General features: G+C 62.8%; 1 protein-coding gene across 1 annotated transcript in view; it reads left to right on the top strand.

Moving 5' to 3' along the window:
- The window catches only part of PDIA4 (protein disulfide isomerase family A, member 4), a 23,938-nt gene that overhangs the window by 8,977 nt on the left and 1,975 nt on the right, over positions 1-12,986 (top strand). Inside the window, exons 2-10 of the mRNA XM_012733844.1 lie at positions 4,537-4,714; positions 5,731-5,936; positions 7,189-7,327; positions 7,620-7,825; positions 7,933-8,091; positions 9,080-9,231; positions 10,642-10,801; positions 11,199-11,432; positions 12,719-12,984. Coding sequence (XP_012589298.1) covers positions 4,537-4,714; positions 5,731-5,936; positions 7,189-7,327; positions 7,620-7,825; positions 7,933-8,091; positions 9,080-9,231; positions 10,642-10,801; positions 11,199-11,432; positions 12,719-12,984 — 1,700 coding nt within the window. The remainder of the gene's footprint in view (positions 1-4,536; positions 4,715-5,730; positions 5,937-7,188; positions 7,328-7,619; positions 7,826-7,932; positions 8,092-9,079; positions 9,232-10,641; positions 10,802-11,198; positions 11,433-12,718; positions 12,985-12,986) is intronic.

Below are 12,986 nucleotides of genomic sequence, written 5' to 3'. Positions count from 1 at the left end.
GCTGTCTTCTGAACTGGTCTCGTAGTGGGGCGAGGGCGTGGAGACCCCAGGACGCGCTGGCCGGGGCCGTGGGTAGTTTCTGGAAAATGCAGGCTGCAGCTTTGGGAAGAAACACCGCCGAGGTCTGAGGAAGGAGGGATGGCTTGGCCTCACCTTCCAGCAACCGGAGAGGACGGTTTGGGCCGCTGGTGTGTGCGGGGCCGGCGGGGCCCTCCCATCCTCCGCGCGCTCTGGTGGAATATTGAGCAGCCGCACTTTGTGTGAAACCAGCTAGCCGAAAAGTGGCCGAAAAGTGGCCGAAAAGTGGCCCGAGGGACCGACCGTGACAGGGAACTAGCCAAGGACTGAAAGCTGTTCCTGGCCAACAGGGCAGCCTGCTGGCCCTCGCTGTCTTCCTAATTGGCCTTTTTTTGGGGGGGGTGGGGACCGGAGGGTGGCTGGTTTTTTTCCTAGTTTGTCCTAATATAAATACCCGCCCCCTTTCTTTTCTAATATTAGTGGGTAGGGGAAGTGTGAACTTTATACTTTCAAACAGATTGAGTAACACCTGTGCACATCACTGGTCGGAGTCTCCAAATAGAAAAGGAAGCTCAGCGCGCACCTGCAGCAGTGAGAGCGCCTTGGTGCCTAGGTCCGCCTCGGGACCTCTGTCCAAATCACCTAATGTCTATTGAAGTAAAGTCCCATGAATATACTGAAGCAGAATGCAGGGGTGGGCTGCACAATCCGAATTTTATTTTACTTACTTACTTTTAAAGATTTATTTATTTGTACAGTATTGGAGTACAGGTGAGAGGTATAGGGGGTGAGAGGATTCACCAGCAATAGGTGGGGAGCAGAACAGCTGATGTACTGAAGCACACTGCTGAGGGGAGCAGCCCGGAGACAGGAGGGGTCTGCTGTGCCCTGTGGTCCCTCCCTGGCCGGGAATGGAAGTCATGCTGCAGTGGCTGCAGACAGCTCCATAGTGCTGTGCTCAAACCGGTTGCACCACCAGGGTGGGCCCGGAATCTGAATTTTAGAACAAGTTTTTTCATTAGCGACCCTTAAGCAGAATAGACTTGGGGGGAGTCATGTGCAAGTGTGGGGTCCAGTAGAAACAGAGGGTACCTTTGGAAACAGTTGAAAAGCAAAATAGCGTCTTGGTTCTCATCCAGTGATTTGGTTTTGGGGGTGAATCTCAAGAGGCTTGTGAGGGTTCGTTTGGGTCACAGATCACTCAGGCAGTGGGGCCCGGGGAGCCCTGGAGAGACCTGGAGTCGGAGTTGTCGTGGCCGCAGGGCTCTCTGGGTGGCTGGGGCGTCTGGACCTCCCGTTGCTGACGCTTGTCACAGATGACCGTCCTGTGGATTTGGGGGTCTGCACTTTCTAGGGCCTCCACCCTAGATGTTCCAAGTCATTTTGGTTTGTCTCCTTTGGGCCTTCCGCGTTGTAGTGAAGTGGCACAGTGCTGCGCTGCCCCCAGCTCGGTTCCCTGGTGTCTGAGCTCCCCTGCCAGCGTGTGCCGTGCCGCGTCCCCGGGACATCGCCAGGCCCTCCCCATCTTCGCAGGGAGAGGGAAGGGGAATGTTTTGAAACTCTCTGTGGCTGCCTGTTACTTGGGACTGGTTTAGGGTGGAAGCTCACTGCGCAAGGCTGAGAGAGTGCCGGCTGTCTTCCTGTCTTCGTTGCCGAGTCGTCGGCGCCAGGCATTTCTGCCTCCAGCGTAGGGCGCGCTGGGAAGAAAACCTAAAGGGGACGCTGTAGCAGAGCAGATGGGTCAGTGACCTGCCCCTGCCCTGGCAGCTGGGTGACCCGCCGGCGGAGACCCGAAGCTGTCTGTGCCTCTGTCTCCATCGGAAAGTGGGTGTAGTGTTTCCTGGGAGGGGAGGGGGCCTGGCACGGACGAACGCCTGCCGTCGTGATGTCATAGCCGATCACACGCTTCTCTCACTGTCTAGTGTAGGCCGGTAGCTACTGCCCAGTGGTGGAGTTGGTCTGGCCAGCTCTTCTCGTGGTGGGGACATCCAGAGGGTGCGGCCGTGTCCAGGCCGGGCAGTGCTGTCGGCAGGTGGAAGAGGACAGGGATCACCTCTTTCGTCCCCAGATGCCATAGGGGGCCCACACTTCCGGAGTGGCCTTACCCTTGTGCTGAGCCATGTGGAGATGGTGTGAGAGGCCACATTGGTGAGGAGGAGGGCGCCCTCTGGAAGGTGCTGGAGACTGGATTTCCGAGTGAACCAGTGAAGAGTGGTCTCCCCTTGAAGTGGGTGTTTGCCTTGCAGGGTGTGGGTTGCTAGGAGACAGGAACACAGAGCCGGCACCTTCTCCAGAAACCCAGCAGACCGACTCAGTCTGGGGTTGTCTGCGTTCTGGGGGAATGGAGCACGGTCCTGCCTAGATGCAGCTAGAGACCGTGGTTAGGTCCTGTCCTTTGCTTGCTGCCTTTAAAAAATGACAAAAGTTATCTTGTTTAATGTTTAAAAAAATATAAAAAAGGAAAAAAAGTATCAAGAAATGAGTTAAATGAGTTCCCCGGTACTTGCTTCGCATCCCAGACATCCCTGCATCCCTGCAAGGCATCCTGGTGTCTGCTTTGTGAGTCGCCTTCTCCCTGGGGGGTAGTTGCTGAGTCCTGCAGCAGTGGTCTGGCCAAGAGCCGGTTAACTACCCAGGCTTTCTCCCCCCCTCCACCCTGCCCTTCGAGAAGCTGCTTCACCTGTGAGGCAGAGTGGGTGGGCCCGGCCCGAGCCAGGCAGGCCTGTGCAGCCTCCAGTCCCCGCTTTGCTCCCTGTCACTGGAGCAGAGAATCTGTAGGACCCCCACTCCAGGCTTGCAGCCTCTTGACAGCGCCTGGCTGGAGCCTGCAGGCCGCTGAGGTGAGCGCACTACTGGCCCGGCAGGTTGGGGCAGACACTTCCTGGAGGCAACCAAACCCCCAGCCAGCAGTGTTAAGTTGAGGCTCCCCGAGAACATAAGGCCCTCATGCACAAGGACCTGGGGGGCTTCTGGACACGCCCGTATTGGGAAACCTGGGGTCTGAAGGTGGACAGGGCTTGGGGCCGCTGGTCTTCCGGGAGTCTGGGCTCTCCACGTCCAGGGAGCAGTTCTTATGTTTTCTTCTGTAGAAGATCTGGGGTACAGACCAGAGGTTCAGGGGGTAGAGGATTCACCAGAGACACTGGGGAGCAGAACAAGCAGATGGACTGAAACCCACTGCTGGGGGAGAAGTGGGGAGACAGATGGTGTCTCCCTGGCTGGGGATCGAACTCAGACTGTAGCAGTGATGGGGGAGCCTGGTTCTTTTTTTTTTTTTTAAGATTTATTCATTTCTGCACACAGAACTGGGATACATGCCAGAGGTGCAGGGGCGGTGAGAGGATTCACCAGAGACAGAGTGGGGAGCAGAACAGGCTGACTGATGAAGCACATTGCTGAGGGGAGCAGCGGGTGGGTCAGGAGAGGTCTGCCGCGCCCTGTGGGTCACCTGTGGGCGGGGATCGAACTCATGCTGCAGTCACTTTGGCTGCGCTTCAACCCGCTGCTCCACCGGGGAGCTTGGTTCTTAATACTCACTCCTCAAAATGTGCAGTGTGGGGGCCTGAGACCCCTGCAGATCTCTCCACCTCCCAGAATTCTGCCGTGGAGGTGCAGGTGGGGGACTGGGCTGGGAGAGCCTGTGGCCCAGCACAAGGGGAGGGTGGGCAGAGGAGGGAACTTGCCCGAGCAAACAAGGGTTTCAGTTTGCTTTGGGGGCGCGGCAGGGGTGCGGCAGTACCCAGCTTCCCTGACTTTCAGCCAGTGTTGGGCTCCCTCCAGGAGTAACTCCTGAGGCAGTAGTTCCCCGTGCTGCTCTGCCCCTGCAGTGTCGGAGAGCAGGCCTCGGGCCTCCCAGAACGGCCGGCCCCAGAGGCAGGGGTGCTCGCTGGCGTGCTGCGGAGCCCCGTCCTCTGGCTGTGACTCGGATCGCGCCAGACGCGCTGAGCCTTGTGAGCTGCTCCGGCCGCCGCTCCCTGCCGGGGCGTTGTCTGCGTGGCTGGTGGGAGTTGTCCCAGGAAATCCCTAACCTTCAAGGGGTCACCCCGCCCCTTGGAGGTGCCTTCCGGAGGCTTAAGTCAGACTCCGACGGGAATTCCCCAGCCGGGAAGCTCCCCTTGCCCTGGGGCGCGGAGGTGGGGTGCCCGCGGAGGTGGGGTGCCCGCGCAGCTGGGGCCCAGGAAGCCTTGGATCAGCGCGAGGCCTGACAAGACTGGGCGGGAGGCCGGGTAGGTGGGGGCTGCTGGTGGGGGCCGAGGAGAGCAGGGCGTTCAGAGCCGCCTGGTCCCGCCGCCCCGCCGCTGCGGCATCCTTGCTTTACATCCTAGACCTGGGGTTTCCAGACACCCCTAACTGGGGCAGTGGCCGCACCTGGCCTGCACGCCAGCCCAGTCTCGGCCGCGTGAGCTCGGCGCTGGCTGGGTCCTCTCGGGGGTCACGGCGCGCTTGAGGGTTGGGCTTCCGGGAGAGTCCCAGGGCGGCGAGTCTGGTTTCTGACCAGCCTGGGGCCTCTCCGCCCAGATGCCCACAGGGAGGATGCAGTGGAGGACGAGGACGACGAGGACGAGGAGGATGACGAGGACGAGGACGAGGACTTGGAAGTTAAGGAAGAGAACGGCGTCTTCGTCCTAAAGGACGCGAACTTTGACGACTTTGTGGCTGACAAGGACACGGTGCTGCTGGAGTTCTACGCTCCCTGGTAACCCTCCAGCCCCCCAAGCCCCCGAGCCTGCCCCTGCGTCCGAGGGGAGAGACCCTGGGAGACAGGTGCGGCACCCGGGACGGAGCCAGGCACCCACGCCTGGCTCTCACCCTGCTGGTGCAGGGCCCGGGCTCCTGCAGCCCTCCTCGCCCGCTGTGGGTGTTTGGTCCCGTGACCCCGCCTCTGCTCCAGAGTCAGGTCCACTTACGTCGCTGACCAGGTTCTGTCCAGGTGCAGCCGGGGGCTCCTGTAGAGACACCTAGAGAGTCTGTACAGGTTTGTCTTGCGAGGCCATAGCCCCTTCTTTATAGGGCCACAGTTCTCAGGCTTTTTGGTGTAGGGACCCATGAAAGCTTAAAAAATTGAGGCCTCAGCTGGGTGTTGGATAGCTCATATTTAGCAGTATTTACCACGGTAGAAATTGAAGCTGAGGAACATAAAAAAAAAAAAGGGTTGTGGCCTCCTGGTAGCCTGAGGGTTCAGTCTCCGGCTGTCACTCCTGCGGCCTGAGTTATCCCCGGCCAGGGAGGGACCTCCAGGGCGCAGCGGGCCCCTCTTGTCTCCCCCCTGCTTCCGCAGCAGTGGGCTTTGTCGATCTATTAAAGTACTTGAGCAAAAGATTTCCCTGAAAGTCCTCTCTTTATAGCTCACTGTAGAGCAGCAGCGGCCGCCACGCTGAGCCCGGGCCACGGCGGCATCAGCTGTGATGACTGGCCGGCCCTGTTGGCGCTGAGGGGCTGAGGCAGCCAGTGTTTCCATACGTGACCTCAACCTCACAGGTTTCTCTGGAGGTTTCTCTGGCCAATCTTGGAGAAGCTTAGAAAACCCTGGGGCTCTGCGAACTGAACCCCGAGCTGGGGCTCGAGCCGGGCCGTGCGGCTGCAGGCGCCCTGGCTCTCCCGCCCCGAGTGCGGCCGGTGTTTCTGGCCCTGACGCAGCCCTACTGGGCTGCATTCACTGTGCACCGCTTGGCGCAAGTTGACCTGGGTCTTCCTCCCTTGATCGACCCTCAGGTGTGGACATTGCAAGCAGTTTGCGCCAGAATACGAGAAGATCGCCAGTACCTTGAAGGAGAACGACCCCCCCATCCCTGTCGCCAAGATCGACGCGACTGCCGAGTCGGGCCTGGCCAGCAGGTTTGACGTGAGCGGTTACCCCACCATCAAGATCCTTAAGAAGGGGCAGGCTGTCGACTACGACGGCTCCAGGACCCAGGAAGGTGAGCGGCTCTTGTGCCCGGCGGCTGGTGCGGGCTCCCCCGGGGGTGAGGGCGTGAGGGTGGTGGGGAGCAAGACCAGCCGGTCAGGGCCAGGAGCGCTCCCGGCCAGCACGTTCAGGGTCACGGGGGCTTGTCCTTGAACAGGGGTGGGTCGCTTCCCCGGAGACCGCAAACGCAGGACCTGGGCAGCTGTGCTAGGAGTGACGTGAGGCCAGGCGCTGGCCGGGCCCCGGAGCAGTCCTTAGGCCAGCCGGCACCAGCGTCTCCTGACGGGCTCCCGGTTTCCTGTTTCAGGTCAAGCTCAATGACCTGCATTTCTTTTCTTTGGAGGGCCCAGGGCTTGCCGAGGGCGTGGTCCACGCGGCCCACAGCCCCCCATGGAGAAGCACGAGGGGCCTGGGGGGCCCGGCGGGCCCTCCGTGACTCAGGACAGGGGCCAAGTACGTGGTCTTAAGTGAACAGGTGCCCTGGGCCGTGCTTTGGCAGGTCGTTTCTCTTTTAGCCACTAAAAAATTGCCACACGCTGCCATCTCCATTCCTGCGTGGGGCGGTGGCCGTGCCGGGTCCCCACCGGGTCCGTTGCAGGCAGCCCTGGTCTGGGGGCGCCTTCCTGGGGAGCCTCGGCCTTGCCCCAGCTGAGCGCTCTTGCGCGTGGTGTGCGTCTGCCGCGATCCTCTGAGCCCGGCTGGGGGCACGAGCACAGTCAGCCCGGGACCCTACTTTCACACGCCTGTCTGGGCCTCCCCGGGTCCCTGACCAGCGGCGCGGGGCGCGGCACCGGCTCCGCAGGCTGCAGCCCTGGCCCGGCAGGGAGCACCGCCGAGTTTGCGCTCTGCTCCTGAGGAGCCCGGCAAAATGCCTCGCGAGAACACGTGTGCCCTGCTGTTGGGTCATCTGGGGGCAGGGGGTGCCGTTCCTGGGGACGGCGCCTGTGCCCGAGCACCGAAGCTGCGGCTCCCCTGTCTGCTGCTCCCATGTTCTGCCCGGGGCTGCATGTCGAGGACATGTCTCTCGGGGTCGCTGCGGGTGGCGTCCCAGGGGGTGAGGGCGGGTCTCATCCCGGGCTGGTCACGGCCGCCGGCACCCTGGGCCTCAGGCCTGCATGGCGCTGACTGTCCATGAAGCTCTGGGGAGGTGCGCCTGGCTTCCAGGAGGTCCCACATGTATGTGCCCACCACCTTCCCTGTCCCCGGAGCCGGTGACGCGCCGTGGCATGGGGCCTGCCGGCACTCAGTCTCTCGGTTTCTTTCAGAAATTGTTGCCAAGGTCAAAGAAGTCTCCCAGCCTGACTGGACCCCTCCCCCGGAAGTCACGCTTGTGCTGACCAAAGACAACTTCGATGAAGTGGTCAGCAACGCGGACATCATTCTGGTGGAGTTCTACGCCCCGTGGTGAGTTGCGGGTCGCGTGACTCGGTGTGGCCTGGGCCTGGGCCGCCCAGGTGGTGCAGGGCCTTCTGTGTGGAGAGGGCTGCTCCTTCCGCACTTCAGGGGTAGGTGAGCGAAACACAGCCCTGGAGCGGGGCCGCGGGCTGCTCACGGCTCAGCTGGCTGATTCGAGAGCGCTGGGTGCTGTTCAGGCGCTGGTCTCGGTGAACGAGAGCGAGCCCGGGCTGGGGTTCCCACCTGGCTGGGAGGGTGCGTCCACCCTGCAGCTGCCTCCACACTCTGCGCCCTCCCACAGGTGTGGACACTGCAAGAAGCTCGCCCCCGAGTATGAGAAGGCGGCCAAGGAGCTGAGCAAGCGCTCGCCCCCCATCCCCCTGGCGAAGGTGGACGCCACCACAGAAACCGACCTGGCCAAGCAGTTCGACGTCTCTGGCTACCCCACCCTGAAGATCTTCCGCAAGGGCAAGCCTTTCGATTACAACGGCCCGCGGGAGAAGTACGGTAGGCTGCGCCCTGCCTCGCCCGGCTGGTGGGCGGCCAGGCGGGGCTCCTGGCTGGGGGGAGTGCCCCGGCTCCCAGCCCCTCCTCAGGCCCCCCTCTGCCCCCAGGGATTGTGGACTACATGATCGAGCAGTCCGGGCCGCCTTCCAAGGAGATTCCCACCCTGAAGCAGGCGCAGGACCTCCTGAAGGACGGGGACGACGTCCTCATCGTCGGGGTCTTCCAGGGGGAGAGCGACCCAGCCTACCAGCTGTACCAGGAAGCCGGTGGGTGGGGCCACCTGTGGTGCTCGACATCTGCTGCTTCTGTGGGGCTTTGGGTGGCTTGATGGCGAATGGAGACCGCCTCCGTGGGGCAAGCTTCCCTCGGGTACGGGGTCGCCTCTAGAGCACAGGGATGACGCGACCTCGTATGCACTAAGTGGGGGCTGTGGGTTGGTTTCCCCCTGTCCCCTCATCGCCTCTCAGGGAGCCAGGTTCATCCAGGCCCGCCGACCCTCATGCCCTTCCCAGGGGGCCTCTGCAGGGAGCCTGACCAGAGGGAGGGTTTCTGAGTCAGACCCGATCGAGGCCTGGCCTGCTGGGGCCGGGGCCGGGGCCACGGTGGTGCCGTCTCAGCCCATGTGTCCTGCCCACCGGGTGAGCTTTGCTGCTTCAGGGGTGTGTGGAGGCACAGCAGGCGGAGTTGGTAAAGCACCTGCAAGTGTGGAGTGCCCAGCAAGCACCGCCTTGCCGGTCTTGGGAGCGAATTCCCGACGAGCCGGCCGTGTTCTTTGCCCCCGCCGGTGTCCACGGTCTGCCCAGCCTGGCTCCTGCCGGGGCAGGCGCCCTGGCCTGGGGGTTCTGGCTGGGTGGTGCACCGTCTCAGTTCCGTCTGGTCCTGTCCAGGCAAGCCTGCCAGCCCCTTTCTTCAGTAGCCTCAGCAGTGGGGCTTCACCTTGAGGTTGCACAGATTCCCAGAAACACTTTGCTTAGCCCAGGAGCTGGCGGCTGGCTGTCATGCCTGCGAAGTCAGCTCTCGGGTTTTCTTGAAGGTTTTTGTCCTTGCGAGTCCCATGGGACAGTGTTTCAGGCTGTAACTTGGACCTGTCCTGGGTTTCTTAGCGCAAACCCCCTTTCAAGTGTCGGCGGGTCATCTGTCCGCGACCCGGCGGTCACCATTTTTCAGGGCCTTTGCTTGGCCAATGTGGGTGGTGAACAGATCTCGGCCACTGAGGCCTTTTAATCATTGACCTTTTTTCTTGTCATTTCTCAGCTAACAACTTGAGAGAAGATTACAGGTTCCAGCACACTTTCAGCACAGAAATAGCCAAGTTCTTGAAAGTCTCCACTGGCAAGTTGGTCATGATGCAGCCTGAGAAGTTCCGGTCCAAATATGAGCCCAAGAGCCGGGTGATGGACATCCAGGTGGGTGAGAGCGCCGCCCACTGCCGCTGGGGTATTGAAGTGTGGAGGTTGGTTCCCCGTGGGGGGTCTGGGTGCCTCCTCCCCCGCAAAGGCAGAGATTCCTGGCAGGCCCAGGAGGGAGCCCAGCCCAGAGGGCGGCTTGCGCTCGGGCCGGCGTGCAGGACTGGGCCAAGGCCCTGTAGAGCTGCACCTGCTTTTTTTTTTATTTATGCACACAAGAGCTGGGGTACAGAGTATGGGGGTGAGAGGACTCACCAGAGACAAGGTGGGGAGCAGAAGAGGCAGATCCACCCAAATACACTGCTGAGGGGGACGCGGGAGTCAGGAGAGGTCTTTATGCCATGTGGATCGAACTGGTGCTGCAGCAGCTCAGACAGACTCACAGTGCTGCGCTCTAACCTGTTGCACCACCAGGGAGGGCCTGCCACCTGCTTTAGCCTAAGAAGTTTCTCCCCCTTCGTGCCTCCCGGCAGACCTGCAGCCCCTCAGCCCCTCCATGGGGGCTGCCTGTGCGGGTACCGGCCTTGCTCTGGACGGGTGTGTGCTCTGGTCAGTGCTTAGCCCCGTCCACCGACAGGTGGCTCAAGCCAAGGGCTTGAGTGACACCTGGTCTGTGGTCACTGGAGAAGCCGCTGAGTGGTTCCCTCCTTCTGGCAAGTCCTGCCCACCCTTGAGTGCCACACACGCCACTGGCCGCCTGTCCCAGCCGGCCGGGACTTGAGCCTGGGGCTCACCCACCTCTTCCAGCTCTGTGGCCTCGGGGTAGCACATTGGCCTCGCGGCCTGCTTCCTTGCATGTGCGAGACTGCATTCTGCCTCAGGACAGTGCGCGTCCCTCTGCGGACACCTGAGCTCTCTGTCCCCTCAGGACAGGGCACCCTGCCAGTCCCAGGTGCCGCTTAAAATAGCAGAGTTGGGTTCATCATCTCCCCTGGAAAGCCACCCCGTGAGCCCACCTTGCCCTGCCCCCGGCCGGACAGCCTGCCTCCCAGGGGTGGGGGCCCTTTGGGCCGGGCAGCCTGGCGCCGGGCTCGCCTGACCCCTATGCTTTGGTGGTGGGAGTGGGCACTTCTCAGGCACGTGGGACTGCGCGCCGGCCTTGTGCAGCCAGGCCTTCCTCCCTGGCCTGGGCGCGTCCCCAGTGTGCCTGGAGGGCCTCTGTAGCCCTTAACAGCTGCTGCCTCTGGACCGCGCCTCCGCCTCCCGTTTCTAACTGAGCTCAGACCGCGGTGGCCTGCCGAGCTCACTTAAAAGTTAACTGGGAGGAAAGGAGCCCCTGAAGACAGCAGGGAGATCCTGGGGTGTGCTTGGGTGGGGGCAGCCCAGTACATTTCATCTTCAGAGATGTCATTGACAGCAACAGGCGGGACACGTTTTGAGGCCTGTCCCTCACCAGTCCCCACTTCGCAGCAGGGCTCCACGGAGGGCTCGGCCATCAAGGACTACGTGCTGAAGCACGCGCTGCCCCTGGTGGGTCACCGCCGGACGGCCAACGACGCCAAGCGGTACTCCAGGCGCCCCCTGGTGGTGGTGTACTACAGCGTGGACTTCAGCTTCGATTACCGCGCGGGTGAGGGTCCCGGCTGGGCACCGAGGAGTCCGCCCGGGTCCGCGGCTTGGCGGCGGGTGTTGGCGGTGGCACCGGGCTCCTTTTCCTTCTGTGCTGCCCACGTGGCTACCCACCTGCCTCCCGTGTTTTGTGGGGGCTGCTCAGAGCCAGTCCACTCAGGCTGAGAGCGGGCCCAGAGGCTGCGGAGCTGCTCTCGCCCGGCCCGGGCCCCAGGCAGCAGGCCCTGTCCCCGGGCAGAGGCCTCACGGGCGCCGTGGCCTGCACACCGCGGCCCACCTGCTCCCAGACGCGGCTTCTTCAGAAACACTTGTCGGGTTGAGGCAGTCGGGGCCGGGGCTTGTCAGGGAACCTGAGCGACAGGACCCAGTCGCGCTCACGCCCGGGGTCTCCGTTGCAGCGACTCAGTTCTGGAGGAACAAAGTCCTGGAGGTGGCCAAGGACTTCCCTGAGTACACCTTTGCTGTGGCCGACGAGGACGACTTCGCCTCGGAGGTGAAGGACCTGGGGCTGAGCGAGAGCGGTGAGGACGTCAACGCCGCCATCCTGGACGAGGGCGGCCGCAAGTTCGCCATGGAGCCCGAAGAGTTCGACTCGGACGTCCTCCGCCAGTTTGTCACGGCCTTCAAGAAAGGCAAGTCTCCCGGTGGCCGCCGCACCCCGCAGCCCGCCGGCCTGCGCCTCGGTACCGGAGCCGCTTCAGCCCTCCGGAGGGGCCTGGCCTGGCCTGGCGTCGGGTTTCCTCTCCTGTGCTGGAGGAGACCGGGCTCTGTTCTTTGGCTGCCGCCTTTTTAAAAGATTTTATTCATGTACGCACACGAGAGCTGGGGTGCAGGCCAGCGGCGCGGGGTGGTGGTGGGTGAGAGGATTCACCGGGACTGAGTGGGGAGCAGAACAGGCTCCCACCACAGAGGGGCAGCGGGGAACAGGCCTGCCGCGCCCTGGGGTCACCTCCCGGCGGGGATCGAACTTGAGCTGCGGTGGCCGCGGACAGCGTCCAGTGCTGAGACTAACCCCTGCGCCACAGCGAGCCCCCCTCTTTTGCCTTCTTTTCAAATAGGAGGAAAAGATGGGTGTCCTGGACATTTCCAGGCACCTTACTTTAAAAGCAGTTAAGGTAAAACAGGCTTTCGGGGTTAAATCGAAAGCGTGTTGTGTGCAGTGAGCGAGGCCCGAGGCCGCGGTGAGGATGTGTCTGCCGCGGATGAGCACGTCACCCCGCCCCGTAGCGCAGGGGTCTCCGCGCTCCTCCCACCGCGGTCTCCCGGCGGCTGTCTGGGGACGGCCCCACGGGGCAGCGTCTGGGGCCCTGCCAGTGCGCGAGCCGGTTCTCCGACGCCGCCTCCAGGAGAGGAGCTCGCCTGACTGCGCGGTGGTGCGGCGGCAGTCGGGGGGACCGCCCGCTCCGCCCCCCACCTGGAGGGGCTTCTGCCGCGTGGAGCTGGGGAGCGGGGAGCGGGGTGGGGGCGCGCGAGACCAGGACAGTGTGATTGGAGGGTTGTCAGGAAGTGGTCTGTGGACAGCGAGCTTTTTCGGGTGACCGGCCCTTCTGGGTTCCTGGAGCTGGACCCCTAGTCTCATGCAGCCTGAGGGGGCTGCCCGTTCACTTGGGTCCCTTGCTGGCGTGCTTCTAGAAGGCCCGCTGGGCTTGGGGGCGTCAGCCACCGCTGGCCAGCCCAGGCCGTGCCGTCTGCAGGTGCACGCCAGGCTCTGTGGTGCTGGGAAACGAACCTCAGGGAGTTGATGACCGGTGTGGTCTAGGTCTGACTTCGGTTTCGGGGAACGCACCCTCTGGCTCCTAGGGGCTGGGGGAGTAGGAGTGGGGAGCCGGAGAGCTTTGGGGCAGGCTGCTCCTGGGCAGTCAGAGCCCGGGGCCTGCGGCACCGTCCCCGCTCACGCGCCCTCCCCGCCCACTTGCAGGGAAACTGAAGCCGGTCATCAAATCCCAGCCCGTGCCCAAGAACAACAAGGGGCCGGTCAAGGTCGTGGTGGGGAAGACCTTCGACGCCGTCGTCATGGACCCCACGAAGGACGTGCTCATCGAGTTCTACGCGCCCTGGTGCGGGCACTGCAAGCAGCTGGAGCCCGTCTACGCCGCCCTGGGCAAGAAGTACAAGGGCCACAAGAGCCTGGTCATCGCCAAGATGGACGCCACCGCCAACGACATCACCCACGACCGCTACAAAGT

This window comes from Condylura cristata, unplaced genomic scaffold (genome assembly GCF_000260355.1).
Source record: "Condylura cristata isolate star-nosed mole 26May11 unplaced genomic scaffold, ConCri1.0 scaffold00042, whole genome shotgun sequence".
Classification (NCBI taxonomy): domain Eukaryota; kingdom Metazoa; phylum Chordata; class Mammalia; order Eulipotyphla; family Talpidae; genus Condylura; species Condylura cristata.
This window is presented reverse-complemented; position numbering and strand designations above follow the sequence as displayed.